The sequence below is a fragment of the Sapajus apella genome, unplaced genomic scaffold, assembly GCF_009761245.1.
Source record: "Sapajus apella isolate SASKATOON/1434 unplaced genomic scaffold, GSC_monkey_1.0 scaffold22, whole genome shotgun sequence".
Classification (NCBI taxonomy): Eukaryota; Metazoa; Chordata; class Mammalia; order Primates; family Cebidae; genus Sapajus; species Sapajus apella.
The window spans coordinates 18,936,980-18,952,008 of record NW_022436962.1 but is presented as its reverse complement, the minus strand read 5'-3'; the positions used below and the strand labels follow the sequence as shown (position 1 = coordinate 18,952,008).

Sequence of the window (15,029 nt, the reverse complement as noted above, 5' to 3'; positions counted from 1 at the left end):
TTGATTTCCCTTATTGGAAAGTCTAAAGCCTCCATCCTCAACGTAACCTTTGCTGTGACTAAGCGAATGGCACTCTAAAAATAACTTAGAACATGGCATTCATTTCCATCTTTGTCTTCTATACAACTTCTCAAGCCAGAATGTACAGATGTAGTCTCACCTATTTCTCCAGATTTATCTAACTCCCTCCTTCACAACCAGCCTCCCTCAAACTTTCCATACCTCTAGGCCTTCGTAAAATTTCCCCCAAATCCTTCATTTTCTCTGAAAACAAGCTCAAGCATTATATTCTCTAAAACCGCCTTGTTTGTTTTAATCAGGTATTTTGTATGTATCCCCATACCGTTGATCACATCATATTATAGGGTTTTTTTAATTGTCTTTTTTCTCAGCTAGAACTCAGTGTCAGGTACGGGTTTATTAGTTTTTCTTCTTTGCCGTGTAGCAGAGTACTATTCAACAAATGTTAGTGTTCCACAGATGCATGTTAAAAAAGCAATAGTCTAATGTTCACCAAATGATACCTGCTTTCCTGCCTTCAAACCTAGCTAGTTTTCTCTTACCTTTAATGTACCTTTCACTTCCTTTCTCTTCATCCAAACTCACAAAATATTTACAAAGTACATCTAGAGGAATCAGATGTATTTCTATTCAAATCAGTATTCATTCATTATTTACGATGGTGTTTTTGAGCTGTTATTTGACTTTCATATATGGTCTTGAGTTTATATTTGATTCTCATGGGATAATTTGTTTATTAAGACATATACATTTAATATTTTAAACTGGAGATTCTTTGAAAACAGATTGTCCCTTTTCAGTTTTAATACATTAAGCAAAAAGCCTTAGACACAGCAAGGGCTCCATAGTATGTGTTGAGTATGTGGGATATTTGGTAAAGTGGAGATGGGACCATGTAATGGTGGGGGAAGGCATTCATAGGGCAGTTGCATGTTGCAACTGCTTCCTAAGCTGTGGAAATTTCTATGAGAAAAAAGCATTGTATGTCCTATGCAGGACTGGTATGTCTTCCAAAGGGTTAGTAAAGATCCTGAAATTCTGAAGGTTGCAAACCATTTGGTTATAGGATGGTATTTCAGCAAATTACCTCTATAGGCCACTTCATTTCAGGTCTTTCCAATATTAGCTTCTATTACTGAACTGACTCTTTAAACTTCATAAATATTTTAAGCAAGACCCTCTATGTTTCTTTCACTCGTGTCAAAAACCCATTTATTTTTATGACTCTCTGATAATGTTTTCACACTGATACTCTAAGTATCCAATTTTAGGTTGACAATATGTCTTTTTAGGTTGATGAGTTTTGCATAAATTTAAACTTCATTATATATTGATTAGCAGGAATGCAGGCATAAGATTCCGAGTACTGATTGGCATTTAAAATGGGATATATTTAAAACCAAATGGCCGAGACCATGCCAGGACATTGCTGTGTATAATTTCCTGACTGTACTCACTACATCATAAATAATAATGAAAGTAAATGTACATTTATCAGAAAGAATCAACAAAACCCCAGCACTGATTTGCTGATCACACTTGTCTTACCAGGCATTAAGGCCAGCTTTCGAACAAAGGTGCCTGAAGGTTCGATTGTCTTTGCAGCATCACCTGGCAATCAGGAAGAGTATTTTGCACTTCAGTTGAAGAACGGACGTCTTTATTTTCTTTTTGATCCTCAGGTAAATGAGTAATTACAAGAGTTAATATTTTTAAGAATTTAGTAGCTGCTCAAGTACTGAGGTAAATGGTTCTGTTTTTACACTAAATCTCTATCCAAAGCTTATAAGGTAAGTACTATTATTATCCCCATTTTGCCAATGAAGAAAATGAAACTTACAAAAGTAATGTGACTTATCCTCAGCTAAAACAGCAGAGCTAACTTTTAAATCATGGTCTGACTGAGAATTTATGTGCTTAACAGCCAAAATGCCACCTTATAATGAAGATTAAAACTTTTAAATAAATTTAAAGAGATCTATTTTTATTTTTCTTGATAGCAAAAAATCATGTCTCTTTTCCTTTCTTCCCTTTCTTTTTCATTGTTTCACCAGCAAATATTTAAGTGGCTATCAAGTACTATTGTGCTGGGTGTGGCAGACTGCAATAGCTTTAAAGTTAAATATGCCCATGCCCCTGTGAAACAATCTGCAAAGGATACAGTAAAATGGTCAATTTAAAATGTTTCTAAACTCTATGAAAATAAAAATTTAGGAGGCTATATATTATTGGAACATAAAATAAAGAAAGTGTTTTCTGAGTTGTCCATTTTCCCTGGAAATATGATACTTAACTGAGAAATAAATCAATGAAGAAAAGTACGTGTCCGAGCTCCAAAGACCAAGATTTTAGCTACAATCACGGTCAGGACAAGAGCATATGTCTGTATTAGAGGGTGTATATTTCAGGTGGGGCAGTACAGGGATGATACTGATCTCCACATGGGAAGGTGCTGATCATAAAGTTTCCAGACAGAGTGAGCAGCAAATATTAAGTGCCTGAGGTGGATAAGAACATGGCACATTCAGTACAGTTAGGTGAATCTTATGTGACTGGGAACAGAGACAAATGGAAAGGTGGTAGATTGAAAAGCTGGGTAGAAATCAAGTCATTTAGGGCCTTGTGAGCAAATGTGAGGATTTGAGTTTTTCCTAAGCTCAGTGGAAAAGCACTGAACAGCTTTCTTCATTTTAGTTGAACAAATATCAGTGAGCATTTGTTATTAGGTATTGTATTAGGCCTGTGAGTAGTTGAGAAATGAGTAAGACTAAGTAAAATATATTAGCTTTCCACTTTTTCAGCTCTTCAACTTAAAACTGATTAGCAGTCACACATTATGCTTGCTAAATAAATGTTTTACATTTTACTCATAAAGCAGGCACAGGATTCAGCCTCTGTATCCAAGTTGCATCTAGGATCATGGACTAAGCGATCTGGCTGAGGATCTCAGCTTCATGCACCCTGGAGATCCATTGACCTTGGAGAGGAAAAGGCAGGGCCTGTTGTACCAAGTGTATCTGAGGACCTTGACAGGCTCAAGACGCAGGCCAAGGCCCCCCTGCTTTATGAAGCTGGGAAAGCCACACAATGGCCACTTGAAGGGCCAGGGGCAGAAAGGCTCCCTTCTTATGACTTAGTAGGAGCCTGCTAACTCCCTGGCTGGTGCACTGTAGGTCCTCAGACATAAGGATTTCTGAGCGTCCCCTAGTAATGCAGCTTCTTAAAGGATGCCAGCAGGTGGGCAGTGAGTAAGGAAAAGGAAATAATATCACACCTAAGCAGATCCAGCAGCCAGAGGGAAGGAAAGGAAGAAGCAGCAGCCATCACAGAAGGCAAGGCAGATGGCAACTGAAGAAAAATCTCTGCTGAAGTTGATTCAGTTACATAATGGAAATATTATTTTTCATTTGAAAACTTTAAGTAGATTAATTAGAGAAGAGACACTTTGAGCCTCAGATTAGTAGGTCAGAGTAAGTTGAAGAAATCTCTCAAAATACACAATAAAATGTGACCAAACAAGAAAGATAGACACGGCTACTATCACTAAGAAGAGATTCAGAAGGAGAACAAAAGCACATGCTCAAGAAAAAGGAAAAAAAGAAAATGCTGAAATGAAAAATAGGAGAGAATATCTGATTTAAGAAGGAATTTATTATAAATCCATTGAAAAGACTCATCAATTTCCTAGTTAAGCAAAGCTAACACTTCCATGAGACCTCTTTGTGCCAGGCATTATTCTAAGTGCTCTATCTATACAGAAATTTGTACATTTACATACAGCTATACACACACACACCTGCACATGCATACACACTCATTTGAACTTTTCAACAACTCAGTGAGGTAGATACTCTTTTTTAAAAAAATTATTTATTTTACTTTAGGTGCATACTATATCTGGCATTTCTCCCCATGTTACCCCTCCCCAACTCCTGCTATCTCTCCCCCACCTCCCCCAACTGTCCCCAGTGTGTGTTGCTCCTCTCCCTGGGTCCACATGTTATCGTTGTTCAACACCCACCTATGAGTGAGAACATATGGTGTTTGGCTTTCTGTTCTTGTGTCAGTTTGCTGAGAATGATGGTTTCCAGATTCATCCAAGTCCCTACAAAGGACACGAACTTATCATTTTTTATGGCTGCGTAGTATTCCATGGTGTATATGTGCCACATTTTCCCTGTCCAGTCTATCATCGATGGGCATTTGGGTTGGTTCCAGATCTTTGCTATTGTACACAGGGCTGCAATGAACATACGTGTGTATGTGTCTTTATAGTAGAACGATTTATAGTTCTTTGGGTATACACCCAGGAATGGGATTGCTGGGACAAATGGAATTTCTATTTCTAGATCCTTGAGGAATCACCACACTGTCTTTCACAATGGTTAAACTATTTTGCACTCCCACCAACTATATAAGAGTGTTCCTATTTTCCAGCATCTGTTGTCTCCAGATTTTTTAATGATCGCCATTCTAACTGGCGTGACATGACATCTCAATGTGGTTTTGATTTGCATTACTGTAATGACCCGTGATGATGAGCATTTTTTCATGTTTGTTGGCCTCATAGATGTCTTCTTTTGGGAAAAGTGTCTGTTCATATCCTTTGCCCACTTTTGAATGAGGTTGTTTGTTTTTTCTTTGTAAATCTGTTTTAGTTCTTTGTAGATTCTGGATGTTAGCCCTTTGTCAGATGGGTAGATTGCAAAAATTTTTTCCCATTCTGTTGGTTGCCAATTTGCTCTAATGATGATTTCTTTTGCTGTACAGAAGCTCTGGAGTTTAATTAGATCTCAATTGTCTATCTTGGCTTTTAGTGCCATGGGTTTTGGTGTTTTAGTCATGAAGTCCTTGCCTACGCCTATGTCCTGGATGGTTTTGCCTACGTTTTCTTCTAATGTTTTTATGGTGTTAGGTTTTATGCTTAAATCTTTGATCCATCTGGAGTTAATTTTAGTGTAAGGTGACAGGTAAGGATCCTGTTTCTTCTTTCTGGACATTGCTAGCCAGTTTTCCCAACACCATTTATTAAACATGGAGCCCTTTCCCCATTGCTTGTTTTTGCCAGGTTTGTCAAAGATCAGAAGGTTGTAGATGTGTGTTGTTTCTTCTGGGGTCTCTGTTCTGGTCGTCTCTGTTTTGCTACCAGTACCATGCTGTTTTGATTACTGTAGCCTTGTAGTATAGTTTGAAGTCCAGCAGTGTGATGCCTCTGGCTTTGTTCTTTTTGCTTAGGATTGTCTTGGCTATGTGGGGTCTTTTGTGATTCCATAAGAAGTTTAAAGTGGTTTTTTCCAGTTCTGAAAGAAGGTCATTGGTAGCTTGATGGGGATAGCGTTGAATCTGTAGATTACTTTGGGCATTATGGCCATTTTCACGATATTGATTCTTCCTAACCATGAGCATAGAATGTTTCTCCATCTGTTTTTGTCCTCTCTTATTTCGTTGAGCAGTGGTTTGTAGTTCTCCTTGAAGAAGTTCTTTACATCCTTTGTTGTCTTCCAGGTATTTTATTCTCTTTGTAGGAATTGTGAATGGGAGTTTGCTCTTGATTTGGCTCTCTGTTTGTCTGTTATTGGTATATAGGAATGCTTGTGATTTCTGTACATTGATTTTGTATCCTGAGACTTTGCTGAAGTTGCTTATCAGTTTGAGAAGATTTGGGGCTGAGACAATGGGGCCTTCTAGATATATAATCATGTCATCTGCAAATAGAGACAGTTTGACTTCTTCCTTTCCTAATTGAATACCCTTTATTTCTTTTTCTTGCCTGATTGCTCTGGCTAGAACTTCCAATACTATGTTGAATAGGAGTGGTGAGAGAGGGCATCCTTGTCTAGTGCCAGATTTCAAAGGGAATTCTTTCAGCTTTTGCCCGTTCAGTATGATATTGGCTGTAGGTTTGTCATATATAGCTTTTATCATTTTATGATACATTCCATCAATACCTAGTTTATTTAGAGTTTTCAATATGAAGGGCTGTTGAATTTTATCGAAGGCTTTCTCTACATCTATTGAGATAATCATGTGGTTTTTGTCTTTGGTTCTGTTTATATGATAGATTACATTTATGGATTTGTGTATGTGGAACCAGCCTTGCATCGCCAGGATGAAGCCTACTTGGTCGTGATGGATAAACTTCTTGATGTACTGTTGCAATCTGTTTGCCAGTATTTTATTGAAGATTTTTGTGTCGATGTTCATCATGTATATTGGCCTGAAGTTTTCTTTTTTAGTTGAGTCTCTGCCCGGTTTTGGTATCAGGATGATGTTGGTCTCATAAAATGAGTTAGTGAGGATTCTCTCCTTTTGTATTGTTTGGTACAGTTTCAGAAGGAATGGAACCAGCTCCTCTTTGTACATCTGATAGAATTTGGCTGTGAACCTGTCTGGACCTGGACGTTTTTTGGTTTGGTAGGCTATTGATTGCTGCCTCTACTTCAGCCCTTGTTATTGGTCTATTCAGGGTTTCAACTTCCTTCTGGTTTAGTCTTGGTAGAGTACAAGTGTCTAGGAATTTATCCACTTCTTCCTGCTTTACTGGTTTACGTGAGTAGTGCTGTTTGTAGTAATCTCTGATGGTAGTTCATATTTCTGTGGGATCAGTGGTGATATCCTCTTTATCGTTTTTTATTGCATCTATTTGATTCTTCTCCCTTTTCGTTTTTCTTAATCTGGCTAGCGGTCTGTCTATTTTGTTGATCTTTTCAACAACAAAACAGCTCCTGGATTTATTGATTTTTTGAAGGGTTTTTTGTGTCTCTGTCTCCTTCAGTTCTGCTCTGATCTTAGTTATTTCTTGTCCTCTGCTAGCTCTTGAGTTTTTTTGATCTTGCTCCTCTAGCTCTTTCAATTTTGATGATAGGGTGTCAATTTTAGATCTTTCCTCTCTTCTTTGGTGGGCATTTATTGCTATAAATTTCCCTCTCAACACTGCTTTAAATGTGTCCCAGAGATTCTGGTAAGTTGTATCTTCCTTCTGGTTGTTTTTGAAGAATATCTTTATTTCTGCCTTCATTTCATTGTTTCTACAGTCGACACTCAGAAGCAAGTTGTTCAGTGTCCAAGTGGTTGTGCGAGTTTGAGTGTGTTTCTTGATCCTGAGTTCTAGTCTGATTGAGGTGTGGTCTGATAGACTGTTTGTTATGATATCTGTTCTTTTGCATTTGCCGAGGAGTGATTTGCTTCCAATCATGTGGTCAATTTTAGAGTAAGTGCAATGTGGTGCTAAGAAAAATGTGTATTCTGCAGATTTCGGGTAGAGCATTCTGTATATGTCTATTAGGTCTGCTTGGTCCAGCTCTGCATTCAAGTCCTGGATATCCTTGTTAATTTTCTGTCTCACTGATCTAATATTGACAGTAGAGTGTTGAAGTCTCCCACTATTATTGTGTGGGAATCTAAATCTCATTTTAGGTTGTTAAGAACTTGCTTTATGTATCTGGTTGCTCCTTTGTTGGGGGCATATATATTTAGGATAGTTAGGTCTTCCTGTTGGATTGATCCTTTTACCATTATGTAGTGTCCTTCTTTGTCTCTTTTGGTCTTTGCTGGTTTAAAGTCCATTTTATCAGAGATTAGGATTGCACCCCCTGCTTTTTTTTTGTTCTCCATTTGCTTGGTAAATCTTGTTCCATCCCTTTATTTTGAGTCTATGTGTGTCTGTCTTTGTATGTGAGATTGGTTTCCTGAATAGAGCACACCAATTGGTTCTGACTTTTTATCCAGTTTGCCAGTCTCTGTCTTTTGATTAGGGCATTTAGGCCATTTACATTCAATGTTAATATTGTTATGTATGGATTTGATCCTGCCATTTTGTTACTGGCTGGTTTTCTTTCCCATTAGTTGATTCATTTTCTTCATTGCATTTTTGGTCTTTGCCAACTGGTTTGCTTTTGCAGTGACTGGTACTTGTTCCTTTCCATGCTTATTGTTTCTCTCAGGAGCTCTCGTAGGGCAGGTCTAGTGGTGACAGAATCTCTTAATAATTGCTTGTCCCTAAAGGATTTTATTTCTCCTTCACTTACGAAGCTCAGTTTGGCTGGATATGAGATTCTGGGTTGAAAGGCCTTTTCTTTAAGGATGTCTAATATTGGCCCTCACTCCCTTCTGGCTTGTAGGGTTTCTGCCGAGAGATCTGCTGTGAGTCTGATTGGCTTCCCTCTGTGGGTGACCTGACATTTCTGTCTGGCTGCCTTAACATTTTTTCCTTCATGTCAACCCTGCAGAATATGATGATTATGTGCCTTGGGATTGTTCTTCTTGAGGAATATCTTTGTGGAGTGTCTGTATTTCTTGAATTTGAAATTTGGACTGCCTTGCTAGGTTTGGGAAGTTCTCCTAGATAATATCCTGGAGCATGTTTTCCAGCTTGGGTTCATTCTCCCCATCATATTCAGGTACACTAATCAAGTGTAGATTAGGTCTTTTCACATAATCCCATATTTCTTGGAGGCTTTGTTCATTTCACTCTTTTTTCTTGTCTTGCCTTCTTTTTATTTCATTGAGTTGATCTTCAATCTCTGATATCATTTCTTCTGCTTGATCGATTCGGCTATTAAAACTTGTGTTTGCTTCACGTAGTTCTCGAGCTGTGTTTTTCAACTCCATCAAGTCATTTATGTTCTTCTCTAAGCTGGTTATTCTAGTTAGCAGTTCATCTAACCTTTTTTCAAGGTTTTTGGTTTCTTTGCCTTGAGTCAGAACATCTTTAGCTCAGAAAAGTTTGTTATTATCCACTTCTGAAGCCTGTTTCTATCAATTCGTCTTACTCCCTGGTCAAGTTGTGATTCTGCGTTGTTGAGGAGTCATGACCCCTTGAAGGAGAAGAGGTGTTCTGGTCTTTGATGATTTCATCTTTTTTGTGCTTTTTCCCCATCTTTGTGTATTTACCTGGCTGTGGTGTCAGGAAGCTGCTTGATGAGGTCGCTTGTCTGCCTATGGAGGCGCTACCGAGTTTCTAGGGACTCCTTCAGGTTACTAGGGAAGCTTCCTGTGTCTTTTTTATTTAGACTTGGAGATTAGGCCCACCTCGTCTGCTGACCGGTAGGCGCTGCTGGGTTGTGAAGAACGCTGTCCCTTTGCTACGTAAGCTCCCTATGTTTTTTGTTAAAACATGTAGCCCAGTCCCACCCCTCTAGTGGTGGGTTGTGCCCTTCCTCCACTGGGCTGGATCATTCAGGGTTCATCTTAGACAGTAGCACTGGCTGCACAACCCACTGGAGTCAGAGCTTCAGCCCTCTGGGGTGTGTGGGGAGGGTGGGAACTGCCCAGCCGCACTGGGCAGGCTCCCCCTTTCAGCTTCCTCTCTCTCTGGTCATGGGTTAGGGGCCCACCCAGCTGCTCCCGCTTATAGCTCCCTCTCTCTCCGTGGGGGGGGTGGAGGGGGCGATAGCTCAGTCTGCAGGCTCTTATTCAACTCTGTGCTTGTAAACATCCCCTGTCTTGTGTATTGCTGAGGCTTTGGGGGAAGCACTGTATCTGGACCAGGGCGCCAGAGGGGGAACCTCCGACTCGCTGGTCAGATGCATTTTCTGGGTGAAGCAGCACCCCTCCCCACCTCGGTCTGCCCTGAGTGGGCTTTGCTCACCATCAGACCAGACCTGTTGAAATGTACCTGGTCCCTCGGTTAGAGCGAGGAGATCTCTGGATTTCTGTGTCTCTCTCACTGGGTGTTGTGCACTGGAGTTGTGTCTAATCGGCCATCTTGGATCTTCTTGAGGTACATACTCTTAATATTCCCATTTTATAGGTAAGGAATCTAGGTCACAAGTAAGTTAATTTTTCCCCAAATCAGAACACTAATAAGTGTCCAAGCCATATTATAAACACAAGCAATCAAGCTCCAAAGACCATGATTTTAGCTACAATGCTACACTGCTTTTCAGCATGAAAGAAAGATGGTTGTTAATATCCAGAAATTCAGAAAAAAATCCATCTACGCACCACATTGTAAACAAATATTTCAGTAAGTAATCTAACCAAAAAGAAAAATAATAGAGTCAGAAATATAAAAAGAAGCATCAGTGAATAATAAATCTAGCAATATTAAGTTATGCCTAAATATTTAATGACAGAATGAATAGAACTCTGTTTTACAGTGCCAAATAAGAGCCTTTGAAAGAGAAGAGAAGTGTAGCAAGGACAAGGGAAAACAAACTGTTATTAATCATTTGTTGCCAAAATTACTCAGAATTGAAGGAGAGGAAAGATGAGTGAATTAAAAGTTTAAAGTTATCAGCTTAGTGGTGGAGTGTGGGTGGAATAAGGGAATAGATTATATTGGTGTTTTGTTGTCATTAAATAGGGCACATGCTTGATTTTGATTTTAAATGTAGAAAACTAAGTTAGGTACTACTAATAAAAGTGTTCTGCAGGACATCCACATTAACAAGGCTAAGTTCAAAAAATCAACAAAAATCAGAAAAAGAAAGGGGAGAGTGTGGTAAAATAGAAGACTGTCATTGAGAAAGAAAAATCTGGCTCTGCTTTTTCCCCTTCAACCTGTTGCTATCTGGAGATACTTAAGAAGAAGCCAGATGGAGAAAAACTAATCACAGAACCACTTATTTATAGAGCTTTAAAGTATACAAAGTGGGTTCCTCTTAATGATCTCATTTCATTCTTGAAGTAGCCCCTTGAGGTTGATATTGTTTTCATCCCTGCTTTAGATGAAGTGGCTTAACTAGGGTCATACAGTGGTTTAGGGATAGAACTAGCACTGAATTCAATTATTTGAATAGCACTGAATCATTTCACTCAATGCAACTTTGCTAAGAATTTATTGGACTCCACAGTTATGCCCTGGGAACACAGAAATGAACAAAATGACACTCATTAGAATTCTGGCCATTGGTTGGTCATCACAGATTTTGAGTATAGCCCCCCCACCCCTCACTAAATATGGCACAGTCATTGGAGAATTAATCCAAAAATGATTTCCCCAAATCTGAAGCATGACTACTGTCTCTTTTGACATGTGGTGCTACTTTTTCTAAAGGATGCCATACTTTAAGACTCTGCAGGATAGGAGGGTAAAGGGGTCAAACAGTGCTTAACGGAGAATGGCAGCTGGGAAACTCTTCTGGAAGGGCTCGTCTTTTTCATTTCCTTTACAGTGATCACCTGGACAGGCTGGTGCTAAATGTGGCAAAGAGTTCAGAGAAACATTCACAGGGCATTGCCCATCATTTCTGCCCCTGCGTTACACTTCTCACTCACACAGTTACTTAGAGTTCTTGTCACTGCCATTAGTTTTCCCAGTTGCTCTGTCCCTACCCTGTATAGCCAAACCCTAACCTGTATTCATAGTCCATAGGTGCCAGCCAAGTATTAATAAAATTGTTAAAGCCAAGTTGAGGGCTAAGGGGAGTCGGGAGGGTTTAATTATGTCTAGTAAGTAAATTTTTATCTGAAATAATCTCTCTCCATAAGGTAAAAGCTGCTCGAGTTTTCAGGAAAGTGACAATTTTTTTTTTTTTTTTTAATGTAAGGTATGGGTTGAGCAGGATGGCCTTAGGATCTAGCTGAGAAAATGTAATCAGATGCATTACACTAAGTGCTCATGGGTCATGATGCTATCTATATATGAAACAATGAGCTCATGCTAGCAAGGACGGTGTCCTTCCTTACCTCCAAGGAATTTGTACTCTGATGCAGATACTAACATATTTTCTAAATTTATAATGAAATCATCACTCATTTTTAGACAAAGAAGTGTTAAAACTGAGGGACGGTGAATTTTGAATATTCTTCTCTTGTCTGCCCTCCTTTTCCAAAGTAATATCAGTGCAGCTTCTTGTATGAAGTTAGAGCTACCCTGGGTTTAAAAAAGGATAGAAGTTTATTTCACATGCCTTCTATTCGCATTACATTTATTTATATTTTAAATACTTTGGGTACCACTTTAAGCCACTTTTCCTCCTTTAATCTTTAAATGAGGGTGAGTTTAGTGAATACCATATTATACAAATCATACGAGTAAGTATGTACTTAGGGTGTCTTTCTTATCAGACTGTATTATCCAGTGAGGACAAAGTCTAGGAATGTTTTGTACACAGATACTTCCTCAGGATTTAGAACAGTCCTTGGAACATAGTAGCTGCTCAGTAAATAAGTGATCCCTGACATATTACCTGGCTGACTGACTCAATAACTGTTGGTAAAATACTACTACTCATAATTGAAGAAATTTACCCAGGTTCTGGGTTAAAATGTCTAGTTTTGTAATGATTATATAAAGATCTAGTTGTTATATGTTTATTTTATTTTTTATTTCTTAAGAATTAGAGACAAAGTCTTGCTGTTTTGCCAGGTTGGTCTCGAACTCTTGGCCTCAAGCAATCACCCCATCTTGGCCTCTCATAGTGCTGGGATCGCAGACATGAGCCACCATGCCCAGCCTTGTTTAAATTTATCTGTTTTTCAGATCATTTGACTTTAATCAGGAAAAAATAAGATGGTTCTTTTTAAATTGTTTTTACTGAACTCATTCAAAATAACCAAATTTTGAATTACAAAGATAATTTCAAAGAATTTTAAAGTAATTGTCTAGCACATATTTTAAAATAACTGGAGGTCCTCATGTACTTTGTTCTTTTTAAAATATCTTAATAAAATCTAGTAATAAATTCCTTATATAACAATGTAATACTATATAAAAGCTATAGATATAAAAATGTATTTGGTTTGTCTTCCAACTATCCAAGGCATTTTACCGAATAAATGTTTAGGGAAAGGGAGATTCTTCATAGTATACAAAATTGGAACTGTGTATATTATAAAATGGACACTTATCATTGTTAAAAGATACAAGAAAGAAAAGTTAACTCTATCTTTTAATTACTGTAATTTTTGTTATATCCAACAATTAGCTGTATTTTTCTCATTCTTCATTTAATTAAATTCAATTTTGAGTATATTTGTTCAGATAATATTTTAGTGACCAGTAATGACCCATGTTTATCCCTTAAATATTCTATGTTCAGTGACATTTACAGGAAATTCACGTCATATTCTGACCTTACCTGGAAGCAAGCTGTTAAAATGAAAGCTTTTACACAGTTCTGAATAGCATCTATTGAATGTGTCTGATATGTTCTAAATAGAAAGGACAACATGCATAATAGGACACCAGAAGTCATCACAGAATTGTTCTTTTAACATTGGTAGGGGAAAGCAGTCTTAAAATAATTATCAAAAAATGATGTGCTAAATTGCTGTCAGTATAAAGTAAGGTTGGCATGCTGAGGCTGTAGGTAATGTACTTGAATTTGTCTCCAATAAATGTGATTTCTGATCTAGAGAACTATTAATGCTTCAGATAGTTGCCAAACAAAATATGAAGAACCACTTACTCAGACACCTGATCTTTAGAATGCAGCATCGTTTGTAACAATTTTAACACTAACTAAGTACACTTTGATGAGACAGCATTTAATAAAATGCTCATTAATTTCATCATTAGCAAGGGTATGCTAAGAAGTAAGCCAGTTTCTTATGTCACGCCCAATTAGCATCCCATGCTAGTAATCCCATTAGTATTGTTGAATTCACTAATGGAAAAACTAATGGGCATGCTACCAGGGCACATTAATTGGGCACGACACCAGTTCTAGTTTTAATTATTAAACTACGATAATGAAATGTGTGTTTCTAAAATATTAAAATGTTGAAATAGCACTGAAGAAAATAAAGTGTGTAGACAAATATAAGAAAAGTCAACCTACAAAAATACAAAGTCTAGAACTTGCCAAATGGTCATGTTTCTAGCTGACAGAGTTGTCTGTAAAAGTTGGGATGTTGTCCATGTGAGAGGTAACCCACTCATACTCATGGGAAATTAAAAGCTTGTTTTGTTTTGTTTTTTTTTCACTTTGGTGAACATGAAATTCTGTATGTCATGCATGTTGTCAAGGTCTTTCTGAGGCCCGACAGGAGCCAATTAAATGTGTAGCGTGGACATGTTATATCACAGAAGCTATTTCAGAGAAAGATAAACAGAAATCATACTAAAGATAGTATGATTAACATTGTATGTATTTCAAAATACATCTTCAGCTCCATTACATAAAACATTTATTTACTGTCTCTTTTTGAAAAAACAATATAGCAAAACTATTACAGTTTGGTGAAATTTTCTGGTAATTAAATGTTTTGGTAATATTTTACCCAATCTTATTTTTAATTGTTAAAGATTTTATTAGAATAGGCTTTATTCTTGTTAAGTAAATCAAATTTATTAAGAATAAAATTTATTTCATGTAGAAGTTTTAGAGTAATTTCTGTTTTATTTTTTTCTTTAATAGTAGTAGTGATGTTGGTGACAAAGTTGGAATATCTTTCACTTAGTCTTATTTTCTTGTTAACACTGAAAATGTTACTACAGATAACCAAGGCTACCGTAACGTACTGGAAAAGTGTTTGCTTGGCTCGAAAGTAGTGAGATGGCAGGTGTCTCTTCTATTTCTCTTTCTCATTTTTTAAATTCTTACCTCCTTTCTTGCTAAACTCTGTTCTTAATATCTGCCATTTCCTATGACTTATCACTTGGAAACTCATTTTTAACTATGATATGATTACCTTAGCCAGAACTATAAATGTCAGATTTTGACCACAAAGCATTGTGTATTACCATTAACTCCACCCTTAGGTTTAATGTATCATAACTGGCTAGTTTTTCATGTGAATGTCATTCCCATTTGTTATTGATAGTTTTGTGAAGTTAAGAGTGACTTGTCTGGTATCTCTCTATCTTGAGAACCCATTTTGAATGGTATTTTATTAGTTTTAAATTATTCTCTCCTTTTTTATATGTCTGCCATGAAAATTAAAGTCTAAAATTTTAGAATTGAAAATTCTTTACCTTTCTGATGAATATAGCTACTCATCAGAAAATGCAAGTGGCTTTGTAAGAAATTCTTATTGCAAAGATGAGACCTTTAAAGATCTGTGCACTGTGGTGCTCAGAGAAGTATTAATACATCACAGGAAAGCTGGAATGATGCTAG

General features: G+C 37.4%; 1 protein-coding gene across 2 annotated transcripts in view; it reads left to right on the top strand.

The window, feature by feature from the left end:
- Positions 1–15,029, top strand: part of USH2A (usherin) — a 763,828-nt gene that overhangs the window by 302,887 nt on the left and 445,912 nt on the right. For both annotated transcript variants that reach the window (XM_032289234.1, XM_032289233.1), the window contains exon 21: positions 1,573–1,703. In XM_032289234.1, coding sequence (XP_032145125.1) covers positions 1,573–1,703 — 131 coding nt within the window. The remainder of the gene's footprint in view (positions 1–1,572; positions 1,704–15,029) is intronic.